This window comes from Mustela erminea, chromosome 2 (genome assembly GCF_009829155.1).
Source record: "Mustela erminea isolate mMusErm1 chromosome 2, mMusErm1.Pri, whole genome shotgun sequence".
Classification (NCBI taxonomy): Eukaryota; Metazoa; Chordata; class Mammalia; order Carnivora; family Mustelidae; genus Mustela; species Mustela erminea.
In genome coordinates, this window is record NC_045615.1 from 2,204,061 (window position 1) to 2,219,362 (window position 15,302).

Sequence of the window (15,302 nt, forward strand, 5' to 3'; positions counted from 1 at the left end):
CAAGTTACAGAAATACATAACATAGAAGTTGACAGTTTCCCATAATCTCACCTCCCAGAGATGATTGGTTTGTATTCCTCCAGATTTTCTTCTTTGAATTTGGTAACATATGTCAGAAATGATACACACTACATACACCTTTGCCTCTCGCTTTTTAACCTAATAATTGACTGTTGTTACTGGATCATTAGGAGTTTTAAAAGATATTACTATGATAATTGGGTACTCGTTATTGACAATAAGAATGCCTTATCAAGTAGGTAAATAATAAAATGTAATTAGTATATTAATTTTATTAACCTTACTTAAGGATCTTCAGAATGATTTACCTGGCAGTTTCAGTATGCACCTTTAATTAACACAGTGTTTTCCTAGTACACAGAAAAGTTCCAACTAAAGAAGATGTAAATTAATGTAGTTTATGAGCAGGTTGAAAGCAGGTTGATTTTTTTCAGCAGTTCTTTTTTGTATATTTTAAGGCATCCTGATCATGAAAATTCAGATACTGAATTGGTAAATCTACTCCACATTTTTCATGAGAAAGTCTCTGGATGGAGCCTGCACTTCACACTTTGTGATAGGATGGTGGTTTCTGATATGTGGTGCTGGTGGCTGTCAGATTAAAGATGGACTCTGCAGAGAATCTGCAGCTCTGACCAGTCATCCAAGGATTCTGTTTGTTTTCTATTCAGTACTCAGCATTATGGGACTATTATCAAATCTTTCCTAATAAGTATCCTAGTCCTTGATTGGAAATCTCCAAGTGAATTTTTTTTTTTTAAAGCAGTGAGGCTAATTTAAAAATACATACTGGTTGGCTTTTTAAAAAGCAGTATTTTACAAATTAAATAAGTTCCTAAGTATTCTGCTTTGTGTAGTATAACATCTCATCCAGAAACAATCTCCATTTTCCTCTAATCTAAAGGAAATTCTTAGGTAATTATTCTTCATTGTATTGTGAGGTCTGTAGTCTCAACTGGTTGCACCTTTTATTGAAATGAGACTAAATGAGCTGCATTTTCTCTATTCAAGTTTAAAAGACTGTAAAATAATATTGTTGCTAAATATTAGTGAAGACACTTTTCTTTCAGTACGTTCATCTTAGCTATCACGCTGAAATCTGTATGGTCGAGGTTTGGGGGTTTGTCTTGCATTTCTTGTACTAAAGCAGTGCTTTGCTAGTGGCAGATCGCATTCCAGCTTTGTGAAGTATTTCACCCAAGTGTGCTTTTTCTGTTCCAGTGGGACCAGATGGAAGTTTCTTTGTGGATTGTACATTTGGCAGTCTCAGGAATAGAAAATAGGCATTCTTCTCCGGAGGCTTTTCTGTGACTGAACTGTCATCACATAGTAGTTGTCCTCAATAAGACGGGTGGGTGGGAGAAGGTTTAATACAGGTGTTACTGTGCAAAAAGGGGAAATGCCGTGACTTGTTGTTGCCATCCTAAATGTGAAATACTACTTTTAATAGCTAATCAAATAATTGTAGGGTAAATTATTTTATTGGGGTCCCAAAAAAGGTGGTTCAGAATAATCTGTTAGATTTGTTTTAGAAGCGTTAGGATCCAGAAGGGCCTAAAGATGAATGTATCGCTCTCCTCTCCTTCCGTGGGTAGTGTGGGTAACATTCCCAAATAAAATGACTGTTAACCCTGTGGTTTTTAGATGTTCTCACTAATTGTTTGGGAAAACGAAACGTTCTGGAAACACAGAAACAGGGCTGTAGTTGCTCAAACTGTTTATGTAAATGGTCAAATTACTTTTTTGTTTTTTAAACAGACCTGTTTCCTGAGCTGAGAACTCATTAACAGACTTTACCCTGCAGTATGTTTTTGTCTGCCAAATTAAAGCAGATCAAAACAGAACAACCACCAAGAAAGCCCACCATAACCTGCGTGTAGGTTTTAGGAGTAAGGGAGTACTGGTGACAGATGCCCAGCCATCGTCATGTGAACTTTGTTGTAATAAACATAAACAGGAGATGCACGGGGGTTGCTGCCAGAACTGATTGATCAGACTTGAAGGAGAGTCATTATACCTTAAGCAGCGTGACTTTTGGAGGGAGTGTCTGTTCAGGTTATTGGAAAGCTCCCAGAGTGTGATGGCTGTGGAGTTATGAGGTGGCTGCTGCTCCCCAATACCTCATACCAGATTTTATAGCTATTTTCAGTTTTAGTTAGGGTGACTTTCAGCTGATGGCTTCTGTGTTACTTTTTTTTTTTTTTTAAAGTAATCTCTGCACCCAGCTTGGAGCTCAAACTTACAACCCTGAGATCAAGAGTCTCATGTCCTAACGATGGAGCCAGCCGGGTGCCACTGTTAAACTATTTTTAAAATAATTTTTTTCTTTCTTCTTTTTTTTTTTTTTTTAAGATTTTATTTATTTATTTGATAGCAGAGACCACAAGTAGGCAGAGAGGCAGGCAGAGAGAGAGTAGGAAGCTGGCTCCCTGCTGAGCAGAGATCCCGATGCGGGGCTCGATCCCAGGACCCTGGAATCATGACCTGAGCTGAAGGCAGAGGCTTCAACCCAGTGAGCCACCCAGGCACCCCGTCTTTCTTCTTCTTCTTCTTCTTCTTCTTCTTTTTTTTTTTTTTTTTAAATGAATATTTTGTGCGGGATGGGGAGACACAGCCTGCTAGGTTGAAACTAAACCTTGTGAAGGAGATTTAATCCCTTGCTTAGGAATGTGGGGATTTAAAATTAAACTGATTCATTTATCGGTAAGATCTTGGGCCAGTATTGTAAGTGTATCACTTTCACTTGTGTTTATGAAATATATGTAATTAATTCGCCTTATCCTCTATTCCTTGTGTTCATAAGCTTCTGAAGAATCAGGTGCTACTTATGGAACTTCACTGAGATCTGACTTTTTTACAAGTGCAGTTTCCTCTGTGCTTTTAAATTCAAGAAGGTATGAAGTAAGACTCCTGGAAGTCAGAGAGGAACAAATTAAACATACGGCCAGAGTCCCAAGATACTTTGAAGGGTGGTTGGTTGATTTTGTTTTGGTGTAGGGGATGTTGGGTCTGTTGTTGGGGAGCTCTCTGAAGTGAGACTGCTGGTCTTAGAGTATCAGTATTTGTCTTTCTTGTTTCCTTTAGGTTAATGTTTGGAATTTATTAATCAGGTTGAGTAAAATAGGTATCCTGCCCTAAGGGTTTTCCTGCTTAGTGCAAAAGCTGTGATTTATAAAATAACACCATAATAAAGTGATCATGAAAAGCCTTGGGCAGTCAGGCTGTGTAAGAAATTGTAGGCCATTTACCCAGGTCAGTTTGTTTAATTATTATCATTATTATTGTTGTTGTTGTTGTTATTTCTGTTTCTGTCAGAATTGTCATTTCTAATAGTAGGATCCCTCATACTGTTTAAACCTAATCTTGCTACCGTAGATAATAGGCTGATTTCTTCTTAAAGTCCAAACCATTCCTTTAAAGACTAACAGATGTTTGCCCTCTCCAGTCAGTGAAAGGTGACAGTTAAGTGAACTCTTACTGGTTTCTTTCCTCTTTGCTTTTCAACACCACGTTCAGTGGAGGTAGATTTGCATCCCTTTGGGTTTTTGACTAAAGCACACACCCATCCCCTTCCTGCCTCCTTGGAACTGGTTCAAGATTTGGAGAGAAGGGTTTGTTTGGGGGCGTTTCCCTGGTCTTATCTCTGTCTGAGCATATGTGAGGGTTGAATTTATTTTGACCCTTCCACTTTAAATTTGGAACCGAAGCAAGAGTTTAAAGTACGACAGGAGGAGAGAGTCCGCTGAACTTGAAACATGAGAGATCCAGGGAGGAAGGTGCGTACTTGCATTCTGAAGCTTTCTCATAGAGGTTGGCCATCTTTATTGGCACACATAATTGTGAGCTAATAACTACTAGGAAAAGGCAAAATACTTAAAATTATATAAAGATATATGTGACACTTATGTTGTATGTTTATGTGTTTAATTTTATAGCATTGCCTCCAGTACTGTTTTGAAGTTGTTGACAAAAAGTAAATTCTGAATTTTTATTTGAAGGCCTTTAGGAAAAGCTTAGGAGGATGGGTATTTGCAAGGAAAAATGAATATATCATTTGCAATTGATCTCTAACAGAATGACTTAAAAAGTATAGGTATTTTACCATTTTGTCTTCTAAAATATAAAATTTAAAAAGCTATAAATGGTTAGATAAAGGTCACCCAGATTCTCCTCAGAGTTGAGAAGCAGGTCTCTCTCCATTGATTATTACTTATCTTCATCTAGAGATTTTGTGAACAGTATCTTGTGTATAAATAGTAGGCTGGACTGATTTCTTTCTTGACTGATCTTTTCCAGAGCCTGGCCCAACTAGAGAATCTGTGCAAACAGCTTTATGAGACAACAGACACAACCACTCGACTCCAGGCAGAGAAAGCCTTGGTTGAATTCACCAACAGCCCTGATTGCCTGAGCAAGTGCCAGCTACTCCTCGAAAGAGGAAGTGTACGTAAGATTTGAAAAATCCGGAAGGGTAATAGAGGTTTAGGAAAATACATTCAAAGTTTAAGGATGGATTGGGATGGCTTGTGTTCCTTAGTTCTTCTAGGTGCCTCTCTGCCTTCTTAATTTCACCTTTAAAAAGCACCATCGCTAACAGCCAGGTTGACAGTAAAAGGACACACAGCCTCATCAGGAAAATCTCATTGAACATATATTGTGTTCTGTCATTTTTCACCTTGAATCACATTTCTGGGACTTTCTTTCTGTTTTTCACACTTAAGTACCACCTCATATCCTTTACAAAGAAGACAGGGCTATATACGCATGACCCTTCTTACTCAACATAGCCCATGTCACCGTGCAAGCGCCGTAGTGGTCGCTGTGCTGCCTCCTGTGCCACAGCTGCTGCATATTGCCCTCGAGCCCTGGGGGGAACGTTCCACAAGGAAAACCACAAGAGGTCAAGAGTTTTAAAATGGAATCAGAGCCTCTCGGAGCTTGAAAATGGCAGTGCAGTGATCAGTAGAATACGAGACATAGTTTGATTAAATTAGTACTGGGGGCAAGATGGAGGTCTTAGGAAAGCTAAGAATCCAACCAGGGTATCCTGAAAGGGCCTGAGAGAGTCAGAGCCCCAGCTAGACCAGCAGCTAGCACTCTTACCTCAGACTGGAAGGACATGTGGAAAGAACAAAAGCAGTTAATTTGTTTTGAGGGTAAAATTCTAGATGACTTCATATTTTCATTTTCACTGACAATGTTACAGTATTTGTTCAGTTGGCTAAAAATTATCCTCTAGTGGCTGAGAGAGCGAACTCTTTCCAAGCATAGGAAAGTTACAGAGCCTTGGTCAGAGATGGTACAGTGCTCTGCTCTGTTTTTGCATGTAGTATGTTGTATATTTCTTCCCAGTCCCTTAGTCTTAAGATTGACCCACTTACACTCGTATATTTTATGCTACGGGAGATGCATGACCAGCTCTTCCAGTTGACTCCCACTGGAGCCCCACGGTATCATCTCTGACCCTGTTAACTCTGGAGCCTCAGGTTGACAGTCAGTAAATAAATCAAGCTGCAGTAAAACAGGATTGGTGCAGTACTAAGAACAATTACAGTGCAATCTTCCTTTTAATCTCTGCTGACATCTTAGTAACTAAGCAGGTTTATTGGAATTATGTCTAAAAACCATTTAGATGTTGTGTAATGTATAGTTACGATTGTATGCTGTGTTCTATATTTAGAGTAGCCAACCATGCTCAGGAGTGTTGAATAAAAATCACATATCAAAATCACTTTATAGATTTTTTTCTTAAGCATAAACTTTTTTATAACTGATGCCATTATGCAGTGCCTGTGGATCCTGTCTTAAAAATTTTTAGTGTTACAGGAAATTATCCTTAACCCTTAAATTGTTTTAATAGTCCGGAGTCTGTCCCTGTTATAGGACATTATCATAATAGAGCCACATGGAAGAATTTGCTCACGGCTCTTTTTTATACATTATGATCGATTAGTATACCAGAATATTCTATTCTCCATAAGGTTAAAAATGCATAAAATCCACATGTGAGAATATGATAATGCTATTCCCTTGCACAGTACATAGATTTTCTTTCTCACAAATAATTGTTACAAATTTACTTTAAAACTAGCATATGCATCGCCTGAAGCTGTATCTGATTGATAGCTGTGCTGATGTAAACATACAGTTCAGGGATTAACTCTACAGCATAATGTAATGGCTCTCTCTAATGCTGCTTTTTTTTTTTTTTTAACTTTGTAATGGTACACTTTAGCATTATTTTAAGTTGAAACTTTTTGAAGCATCACTATATTGAGGATTTTGACAGAAGATTTCTTGGTAAATGAAAGAAGAGATCCATCTTCTAAAGATCTGTTTTCTTAATATCTTTCTGAAGCAATCCTCTCCAGTATGGGCCCCCTCTAAGTGATACAAAATCTGCCCTGGATTCAGTTCGATCAGGCCATTCATGTCATACTTACCTTGTTCATAACCGAAATCAGTTCAAAGAACATATACTTTGTGTGGGACTCATTTTTCCTAGACCCTCTAAAATGTGGAGGATCGAATATGGCGGAACTGATTAATATTTCTTGAATCTCAGCATAGAACTCCAAATAAAAAACCTCATGACTGACTAACTCAATAAAACTGAATTCTGAGTCCTTTTCCCCGTCTTTCCACAGTCCTCTTACTCCCAGTTACTGGCAGCTACATGCCTTACAAAGCTTGTATCACGCACAAACAACCCTCTACCATTGGAGCAACGCATAGATATTCGTAAGTAGAGAATTACTCTGTTTTCAAGAAATTAGTTTGTTTAGTGATGAGCTAGTAATAGTTAAATTCACATTGTTTGTTTGATAATGTTCTGAAATTGGTAAGCATATAAAATATGTGGAATCCAGTCCCCCCCTCCCCCCAATTTAGGGCTTTTGAAAGTGAAGAGGACCTTTTATAATTATTTCTAGATAAAGTCTTAAATCATCCCTTTTGTTGTCAGGAGGTTTCTTTCACTCAGTCTTTATGGCCATTAATAACAAAGAAAAATGTTAAAGATTTTGAATTCTGTGCAGGCGTGTTATTTAACTATCTGGGAGTGGATTAAAGGCTGCCATACTCTTGAGTCTTCATTGTGACAAGTATAACATCCTGAATTAGAAAGCCTACTAATCTTAAATTCAAAGTCCCATTTCTCAATCGCATTAAGAATTAAGGGAATACAACAGAAACAAGAATTAAGAGAGTTTAAGGTTTAAGGGTCTTGGATGTTTGGTATAAAGATGTGTGCCCTTCCCTGGCAGAGCTTTCTATTACGTGGATTTTTTTGTTTTGTAGGGAACTATGTGCTCAACTACCTTGCCACTCGGCCAAAGTTGGCTACTTTTGTGACACAAGCACTTATTCAGTTATATGCCAGAATCACAAAACTGGGCTGGTTTGACTGTCAGAAGGATGACTACGTCTTCAGAAATGCAATCACAGACGTCACAAGGTTCTTACAGGTATGATGTATATATGTGATGTAGTAGGAATGTGAGAAGCAACATGTATATGCTTACATAGTGATCTACTTTTTAGAAATTACACAAAATGAAATTATTTTGTACGTTATCTTCTGTGTCTTTTTTGCCTTTAGTATTGCTTGGCTTTACATGCTTACATGTCAGCACAGACAAACACCGTTTTTTCTAATGCCTATATACTATTCCAATCTGAAAATACCATCGCTTAATTAAATAATGTCTTGTAGGTAGACATTTAGTTTGGTTCTGTACTTTGACTGTTAAGTAAACACTTCAGTGAATATCCAAACATAATATACGCCTGTCAAACTTGGATTATAACGGGTGTGTTTGTAGGGTGAATTCCTACCCTTAGAATTATACAATCAAAGGGATGTGTGTATTCTTGGCTTTCAGAGATATTTCCAAATTATCCTCAAAAAAAAGTTGTTTCCCTACAACAGTTAAAAGAGTGGCTGCCTATTCTTCTGTACCTCCACCCTGGGAGCTCAGCTTTTTTATTTTTCCAATTTAATAAATAAAAAGAATTAGTATCTCAGCATTTGAGTTAGGAATGAGACAGAACAAATTTTCATACGTTAATATACTACTAGTCTTTTTTTCTGTGAACTTCCCATTTATATCTTACTTAAAATTTTAAAAATCTGGCTTTTTGGTTTTTTTCTTATTGTTACATGTAGTCTTTTTGTGTGAATTACGTTATGCATCCTTTTGTCACGTAAGTGTATTTTGCCAGTTTTTCTTTGTATAATGGATATGGTATAATGCACATGACTATTTTTTAAATTCAAAAGGTTTCAGTCTTGATGAAATTAGATTTAGCACTCTTTCTCTGTGGCGGTTACGTTTCATGTCCTGCAAAGCAACAGTTTTAAACTACAATTCCTTGCTGCCTTATCTCGGCAGTTCCCTAGCTACACAGGGTTCTGCCGTTTCGAAAGCATGGCTGCAGGGCCATGGCCAGAGTCATGCTGCACACACCAACGTCTGCCTTGCCTTGTTTTTACCAGGATAGTGTTGAGTACTGCATCATTGGCGTCACAATTTTATCTCAGCTAACCAATGAAATTAATCAAGTAAGTGCTACAGCCTTCCTCATTGAAGTAAGTGCCATATTTTTTCTTAGTATTGGTGTTTTCTGCTATGTGTGGGATGATCTTTTTTGGCAGTTGTGTGCTTTTGCGGTAAGTGATTAATGCCCTTTGAAACAATAGTTCCAGTGGATTTTCCTCTGTACGTGCAGCCTACCTCGTTCTTAATATCCTGGTCCCCGTCTGCCTCCAGAACATTTTATCCGCCCATCAGCTCTCCTTACTGGTATTAATGTTCATTGTGAGAGGTGAGAGCAACATTCCTAAGTTAAAACCTTAGTAAATTACTGCTTTGCTAATGAAAGAGAATGCATCCAAAAAGGGGATCACAAAAGTGGAACAGAATATCTGCTAAATAATTACCATGTATTTATTACCATTTAAAACTCAATTCGCAAGTGCTACTATTAAAGACTTTTCTGGTCATCTTTTTAGAATGCTTAAGACATTCTGCTAAATACAATAACTTTTTGAATAGTCCTTGTCACAGGTTACTACAGAGGAAACACCAGTGGCTTTCTTTTGCTGTGGCTATTATTTTTTATTTTAGTCATTTACTTTTGTATCCAGCTAAAATTTTATAATTATTGAATAGGCCAGTATTAATATTAGTTGTGACATCTCACCCTTCAGTCGCCAGCTATGAATTACCTTGGCATCACTGTTGCTACTGCGCATATTTATATAGACCTTTTTATTAACCTTGAGAAATTTTAACTGTGAGGTAGTACTGTTCTAAATGCATCGGCTTCTAGTTACTTAAACTCTGGAGTCCATACTTTGTTCTCTGTCACATGCGATCCCCACCATGGTCAATAATTATCAGAATAATAATGGAGTGACTACTATGCAGCAGGCTCTGTTCTGAGCACTTTACTGGTAGCAGCTAATTTTTATTCTCACCTTAGTCCTGGGAGGTAGGTTCCGTGGCTGTCCCATTTTCTAGATGAGGAAGCTGAAGCACATAAGGGTCAATAATTCGCCTAAGGTATCACAGTTAGCAGGCAACAATATCTGAATTTGAACCCACATCATCTTATTCCAGAGCCTTTGCTCTTAACAAGTAACTTCTTATTGAGCCACTGTTACCTTTGTAATATGAGAGCACGCATTAACTGAGGACAGAGATTGTGGGGTTAATGTTCTCCTTGTGGAAGCTTGGCCCCGCATAGTACACCAATATTGATACATTTTAAAACTTCAAAATTTTCTCTTTCTTAATGGAACAGTAGAAATGTGTGTAATGTACTTAATGTATGCAGTTATTCTCTGTGTTATCATCAGCATACCTGATTACATATGGAAAATGGTCTATAAACTGGCAATGTCATACTATCCAAGATATTTATGATAACACAGTGACACTGAAGCTAGAATTGGATATTTTGAACCTCTGCAAAACTTAGTTTTCTCTTCTTTTTTTGGTTGTCAGATTTAAATCAGAAAGCATATTTCTTTTACCAGCCCTGTCTGAACTTAGAAATAAAATCAAGAGGAGGGGTACCTGGCCGGCTCAGAGGAGCATGTGACTCTTGATCTCGGTGTCATGAGTTCGAGCCCCACATTGGATGTAGACTATATAAGTAAATAAAGCTTTAAAAAAAAGAAAAATCAAGGGGAGTCCATAACTTGATTGTCAGAAATCTTGCTGCATTATTCTTTAACATGCCAACAGCAGATGAGCCCTCTCCTGAATGAACTGATTGGTATATAGAATAGAAGGTATTTAAGCTTACAGGAGGTAGTTGGACTAAAAATTCCCTTGGTAACCTTGAAATCCCTTTATTCTGCTTACTGAAGTGCCTGTGTGTCAAGAATAGAGGGCATACTAAAGAAGTAAAAACAGAGTTCTTTTTTTTTTTTTTTTTTTTTAAAGATTTTATTTATTTATTTGACAGAGATCACAAGCAGGCAGAGAGAGAGGAGGAAGCAGGCTTCCCGCTGAGCAGAGAGCCCGATGCGGGGCTCGATCCCAGGACCCCAAGATCATGACCTGAGCCGAAGGCAGTGGCTTAACCACTGAGCCACCCAGGCGCCCCAAAAACAGAGTTCTTAACCATAAAAACCTTTAACGTTTGGCTGAAGAGAGAGGAACAGAGGAAAACAGTGAGAGACTGATGCTCCCCTTCAATTAAGTGCTCACTTCTAGAATAGAGACTATGTGTTAAAATAGGTTAGAGAAGCAGGGAGTATCATGGGCTATTGTCAGTCATCCTAAGTTCATGGCTGTCAGTTAAAGACTGCTTTGGAAATTCTGTGGTGACTTTAGCCTTGGGTGGATTGTTTACCAAGCTTTACCACTATCTGTTTCTGAGACTAAGCCACAATACAATATGCTAGAAATTATTAACAGTATCTGCCAGCAGTTGGTTAAATTTTACCTCCCTAAATGTGGAGGAAATTAAAACTGCAGTGGAGATGCTCATCTATCTTTCTGTCTTCCGTCTGTAAGCTATAGACCCATCCTGGCTAGCTGTTAGCAGCTTATTGTCCTTTGCATCCTCTCATTATTCGCGAGTTAACAGTGATTTAAACATTAAAAAGGTATTTTGTGTGTAAGTTGGTTTTATTGGAAATCCTAGTTTACTTTATGTCTATATGAAATTTTTTTCTTTGCAATTAATTCTAAAACTTGAATTGGTTTATCTTTTTGCGCAGGCCGACACCACGCATCCTTTAACCAAGCACAGAAAAATAGCCTCTTCTTTCCGAGATTCATCGTTATTTGATATCTTCACACTTTCCTGCAATTTACTAAAACAGGTGAGATTGTAGGTTGGATCCTGCTTCCCAGTCCCCTTTGAAAGGATGAGAATGAGTTGGGACCTGTTAAAGGTCAGCTCTAAGCTCACCCCTTGAGAGTTGGTGCAGCTCTAACCATTACCATCTCTCACACGACACTGGTCTCCAAGATGTGGAAGAAAGTACCATACTGACCACTGACTCTAGAGAGGGGATTGCGCTTGCCTTATTTCAGAGCTCTTCCCTTAAGCAAAGCACAGTAAGTGAACACGTATCCCAGGGAATCTGGTTTACCACAAAGTTTGGGATTTTGTTGTTTGCTTTTTATACCCACATAAAATCTTCCTGCATGGAATAAAAGCATGTTAGCTTTATGGTGTTTGGATTCTTAGAGCTCTAAAAGCAGGTTCTGACTGCATTGTTAGCATACTGAAACAGGCTGGCTCCCCTGCCCCCTGCTGAGTTTCAGGCGGCACATAAACAAGCAGCATCTGTAAGGAAAAGTAGATTTTGAATTTCTAACATCCATTTAGATTTCATAACCTGAAGGGGTAGACAGTTACACATAAGGAAATTACCTGTTTTAAAATGGAAAATGGATGTTCAAGTTCATTTATGAATGAGTTGAACTAGGAAAGAAATGCTCACCTGTGAGTCCTACACGTTTATAACAGTCTATATGGACCTCCCTGTAGAAAGCTAAATGGGGTTAGCGTCTGGCTGTTTGTTCATTTTGGGTTGTTTGGTTTGGTGTTTTGTGCGGTTTTTTTGTTCTTAGTCTCATTTTCCCTTATGTCGTGAATTTTAGAAGCAAGTTTAGATTCTTTGTGTTGTCCACGTTAATGATGTTCATCTTTTCCCTCAATTACCTAGTTCTACCTCAGAATTCCCAAACAATCCTTGGGTTGGGCAAGCTACCTGGCAACAGCTGTTATACACCCTGAAGGGGGAAAGCTTTTGAGAAAACTGAGGATTGACTCTTTCTGGCTGATACCATCAAAACCAATTAGCCACCTAGTCACTGAGGTCTCCAGCCCCATCTAGATATAACCAGGATCTCACAGCAAATGGAGTAACCACCCATCCCGTATGGCTTCAGAATCCCCTGTGGCCACTATGTCTACAACATGTAAACCATACGTGTCAAAAGGGGGATTTCTTTAAATACCAGTTTCGTGTTTTTATAGTAAATAAGCAGCTAGGGTTTTCACAATGACATTAAGGTGACAGAAGTGCAGCCCCTTTTGCAGGGGAAACATCACTTCATTGAGTTGAAATACTGCCTTCCTTTTCTGGCTTAACAGCCTTCTCAGGAGTCTGGCAGCAAACTTGGAAGAGAGGAGTGATTGTTTGGGGCTCATTATGTGGTAATTTTTACAGGCTTCAGGAAAGAATCTAAACTTGAATGATGAAAGTCAGCATGGCTTACTCATGCAACTGCTCAAACTCACTCATAACTGCCTAAACTTTGATTTCATTGGCACTTCTACTGATGAGTCCTCAGATGACCTGTGCACAGTACAGATTCCCACCAGCTGGAGATCAGGTAGGAGTACTGCACCCCCAGGAACAGACTGCTGCTCAGCCCCACATCGTGTCTGCCGGATGGTCTGAGGAACCCCTGGAGATCCCTTGCTTGCTTTTAGAGAAAACTTAGAAAGTCAGCATCTATCTTGATACAGTGAGGAAGAGGGTGTTGAAGGAACCTTACTTGGGTTTCCTAGCTTGGGGAGGACTTTTTTAATTACTGGGTTACTAAAAGATGTGAGTTTGATCTTCTCACATTCATCACCTAGGGATTCTTTACTCATTTGAGGTCATTTCTAGGTTTAAACATGAAACCAAAGAAAAGAACGTGTGCTTATGCTTGTTTTTACGTTTTTCAGAATCAAACTTCTTGCTTTGAACATAGCCCTGATTGTCTTAAGTTCTCTGGGGGTCATAGGAATGAATCTGTTCTTTAGAGGAGCTAAAACCTAGTGCTTTAAAAAATAAAACAAAACAAAAACAAACAAACAAAAAAAAAAAAAACAGGAAAAACCCCAAAGCCCTTCTTAGCTTATCCCTTGAAAGGAACCCTGTGAGAGGAGGTGCCCCCCAGTACATAGTGCTGTAAGTGTGTCACTAGCAACAAGCGACGTACTCAGTAACGGTTCCTTTGTCTTTTTTCAGCGTTCTTAGATTCTTCGACTCTGCAGCTGTTTTTTGACCTGTATCATTCCATCCCTCCTTCATTTTCACCTCTGGTGAGTCAGGACCACAGTTTCTAAAGCCCCACCTACATCCAAAAAGTAGCAATGGTGAATGAGCCTTACGCTCATTCATTCTGTCGTACAAAATCATCCAAGTGGAGCATACAAATGCTAGGGTTAGTTATTTAGCCTTTTGTGGTAAAGCTTGTAGCCTAAGGGTTCTCGTAGTGAAGAGAATTAATTTAATTCTCTTTAAATTATTCCTGTCTAGTGACAAATTGCTTCAAATGCCAAGCTCTTCTGTCTCATCTTGAATCTGACTTTATACTGTACCTCAAACAGCCACAAGCTAGAGTGTGTGTGTTGGAGGGGTTGGGGGTGGATTCAGCTTGTATTGTCTAACTGAAGATTATCCTACCCAAGAAAAATTTTTTTTTTTACGATTTTATTTATTTGACAGAGATCACAAGTAGGCAGAGAGGAAGGCAGACAGAGAGAGGGAGAAGCAGGCTCCCTGCTGAGCAGAGAGCCTGATGTGGGGCTCAATCCCAGGACCCTGGGATCATGACCCGAGCCGAAGGCAGAGCCTTTAACCCACTGAGCCACCCAGGTGCCCCCCAAGAAAATTTTTGAAAGTCCTTCAGGCACATGTTACATAAGTGATAAATGGAAGCTGTGAGGAGAAGGTAAATTTGTATACCATCCTGGATAACATTACAGAGCTCTTGGAAATGATGCATTTTTCTCCTTTAAAGCAGTAATTAGGGCGCCTGGGTGGCTCATGGGTTAAGCCACTGCCTTCGGCTCAGGTCGTGATCTCAGGGTCCTGGGATCAAGCCCCGCATCGGGCTCTCTGCTCAGCAGGGAGCCTGCTTCCTCCTCTCTTTCTCTCTGCCTGCCTCTCTGCCTACTTGTGATCTCTCTGTCAAATAAATAAATAAAATCTTTAAAAAAAAAAAAAAAGGCAGTAATTAACCTCGTCAAATTTCAAAATTCACCCAGGTCCTGAAAGACATTGTCCTAGTATTTCAGATTATTTCATGTAAATTGCTAACGTACAAAACACACAGATAAGAAGACAGTAAAGTAATGGGTGTTTTACACAGTGTTTCTACAATAGGCTGTTTTCCTGGTTATTACGGTACTTTTCCACATGTAGACCTTAGCTTTAGTAGAAATGTGAATTCAGTGTTGTTTGTATCTTTAAGTTTACTTCAGGAAAAGGTAGCTCACTGGAGAGGTAGTTCATGAAAAGACTATTAGTAAAGATGTGGGCAACACTAAGGGAATCTAGCCAGGGGTGGTGAGGTGAGGTATACCCTCTAGGGTGTGCAGTAGTGGGGAGCCCCAGGTGGCAAGGGGTAGGAAACCCTGGAAAGAACTGAAGCTGTGGCCTAGGCGAGGGCTGGGCGCAGAGGGAGGGACACTGCCATTCATGGCCTAGCCAGGGGTCCACAGGGGGTACCTCTTTCTTCCTGCCCTTAATCTCTTGCTAGTACTTTCCAGTGGTTGAAGTCTACTGGAGGCAGGAGGGAGGGGGAGCTGTGGCTCTAAATGGACAGAAGAAGTCAGCCTCCCAGGGAACAGAGCAGTGTGGAGAAGGATAGAAGACAGATCTGGAGGGGCAGACAGTATAAATACCTAGCACAGTGGGGAAAGGGGAAAGGTTTTCAGGGTAAAGCCTGTTCTTTTCAGAACACAGATCTAGCTTGGTTATTTCATTATGGCAAAGCCTGATTAGCCAAAAGTCTTAGTGAAGCAGAGAAAAT

At 39.3% G+C, this 15,302-nt stretch overlaps 1 protein-coding gene across 2 annotated transcripts in view; it reads left to right on the forward strand.

Moving 5' to 3' along the window:
• The first annotated feature begins 3,690 nt into the window (after nt 1-3,690).
• Nucleotides 3,691-15,302, forward strand: part of XPO7 (exportin 7) — a 39,933-nt gene continuing 28,321 nt past the window's right edge. Inside the window, exons 1-8 of one of the 2 annotated variants that reach the window (XM_032332081.1) lie at nt 3,691-3,797; nt 4,318-4,464; nt 6,669-6,762; nt 7,321-7,487; nt 8,519-8,611; nt 11,258-11,362; nt 12,722-12,887; nt 13,514-13,587. In XM_032332081.1, coding sequence (XP_032187972.1) covers nt 3,777-3,797; nt 4,318-4,464; nt 6,669-6,762; nt 7,321-7,487; nt 8,519-8,611; nt 11,258-11,362; nt 12,722-12,887; nt 13,514-13,587 — 867 coding nt within the window. In that variant the 5' untranslated portion in view covers nt 3,691-3,776. The remainder of the gene's footprint in view (nt 3,798-4,317; nt 4,465-6,668; nt 6,763-7,320; nt 7,488-8,518; nt 8,612-11,257; nt 11,363-12,721; nt 12,888-13,513; nt 13,588-15,302) is intronic. The other variant, XM_032332082.1, reaches the window with a different exon arrangement.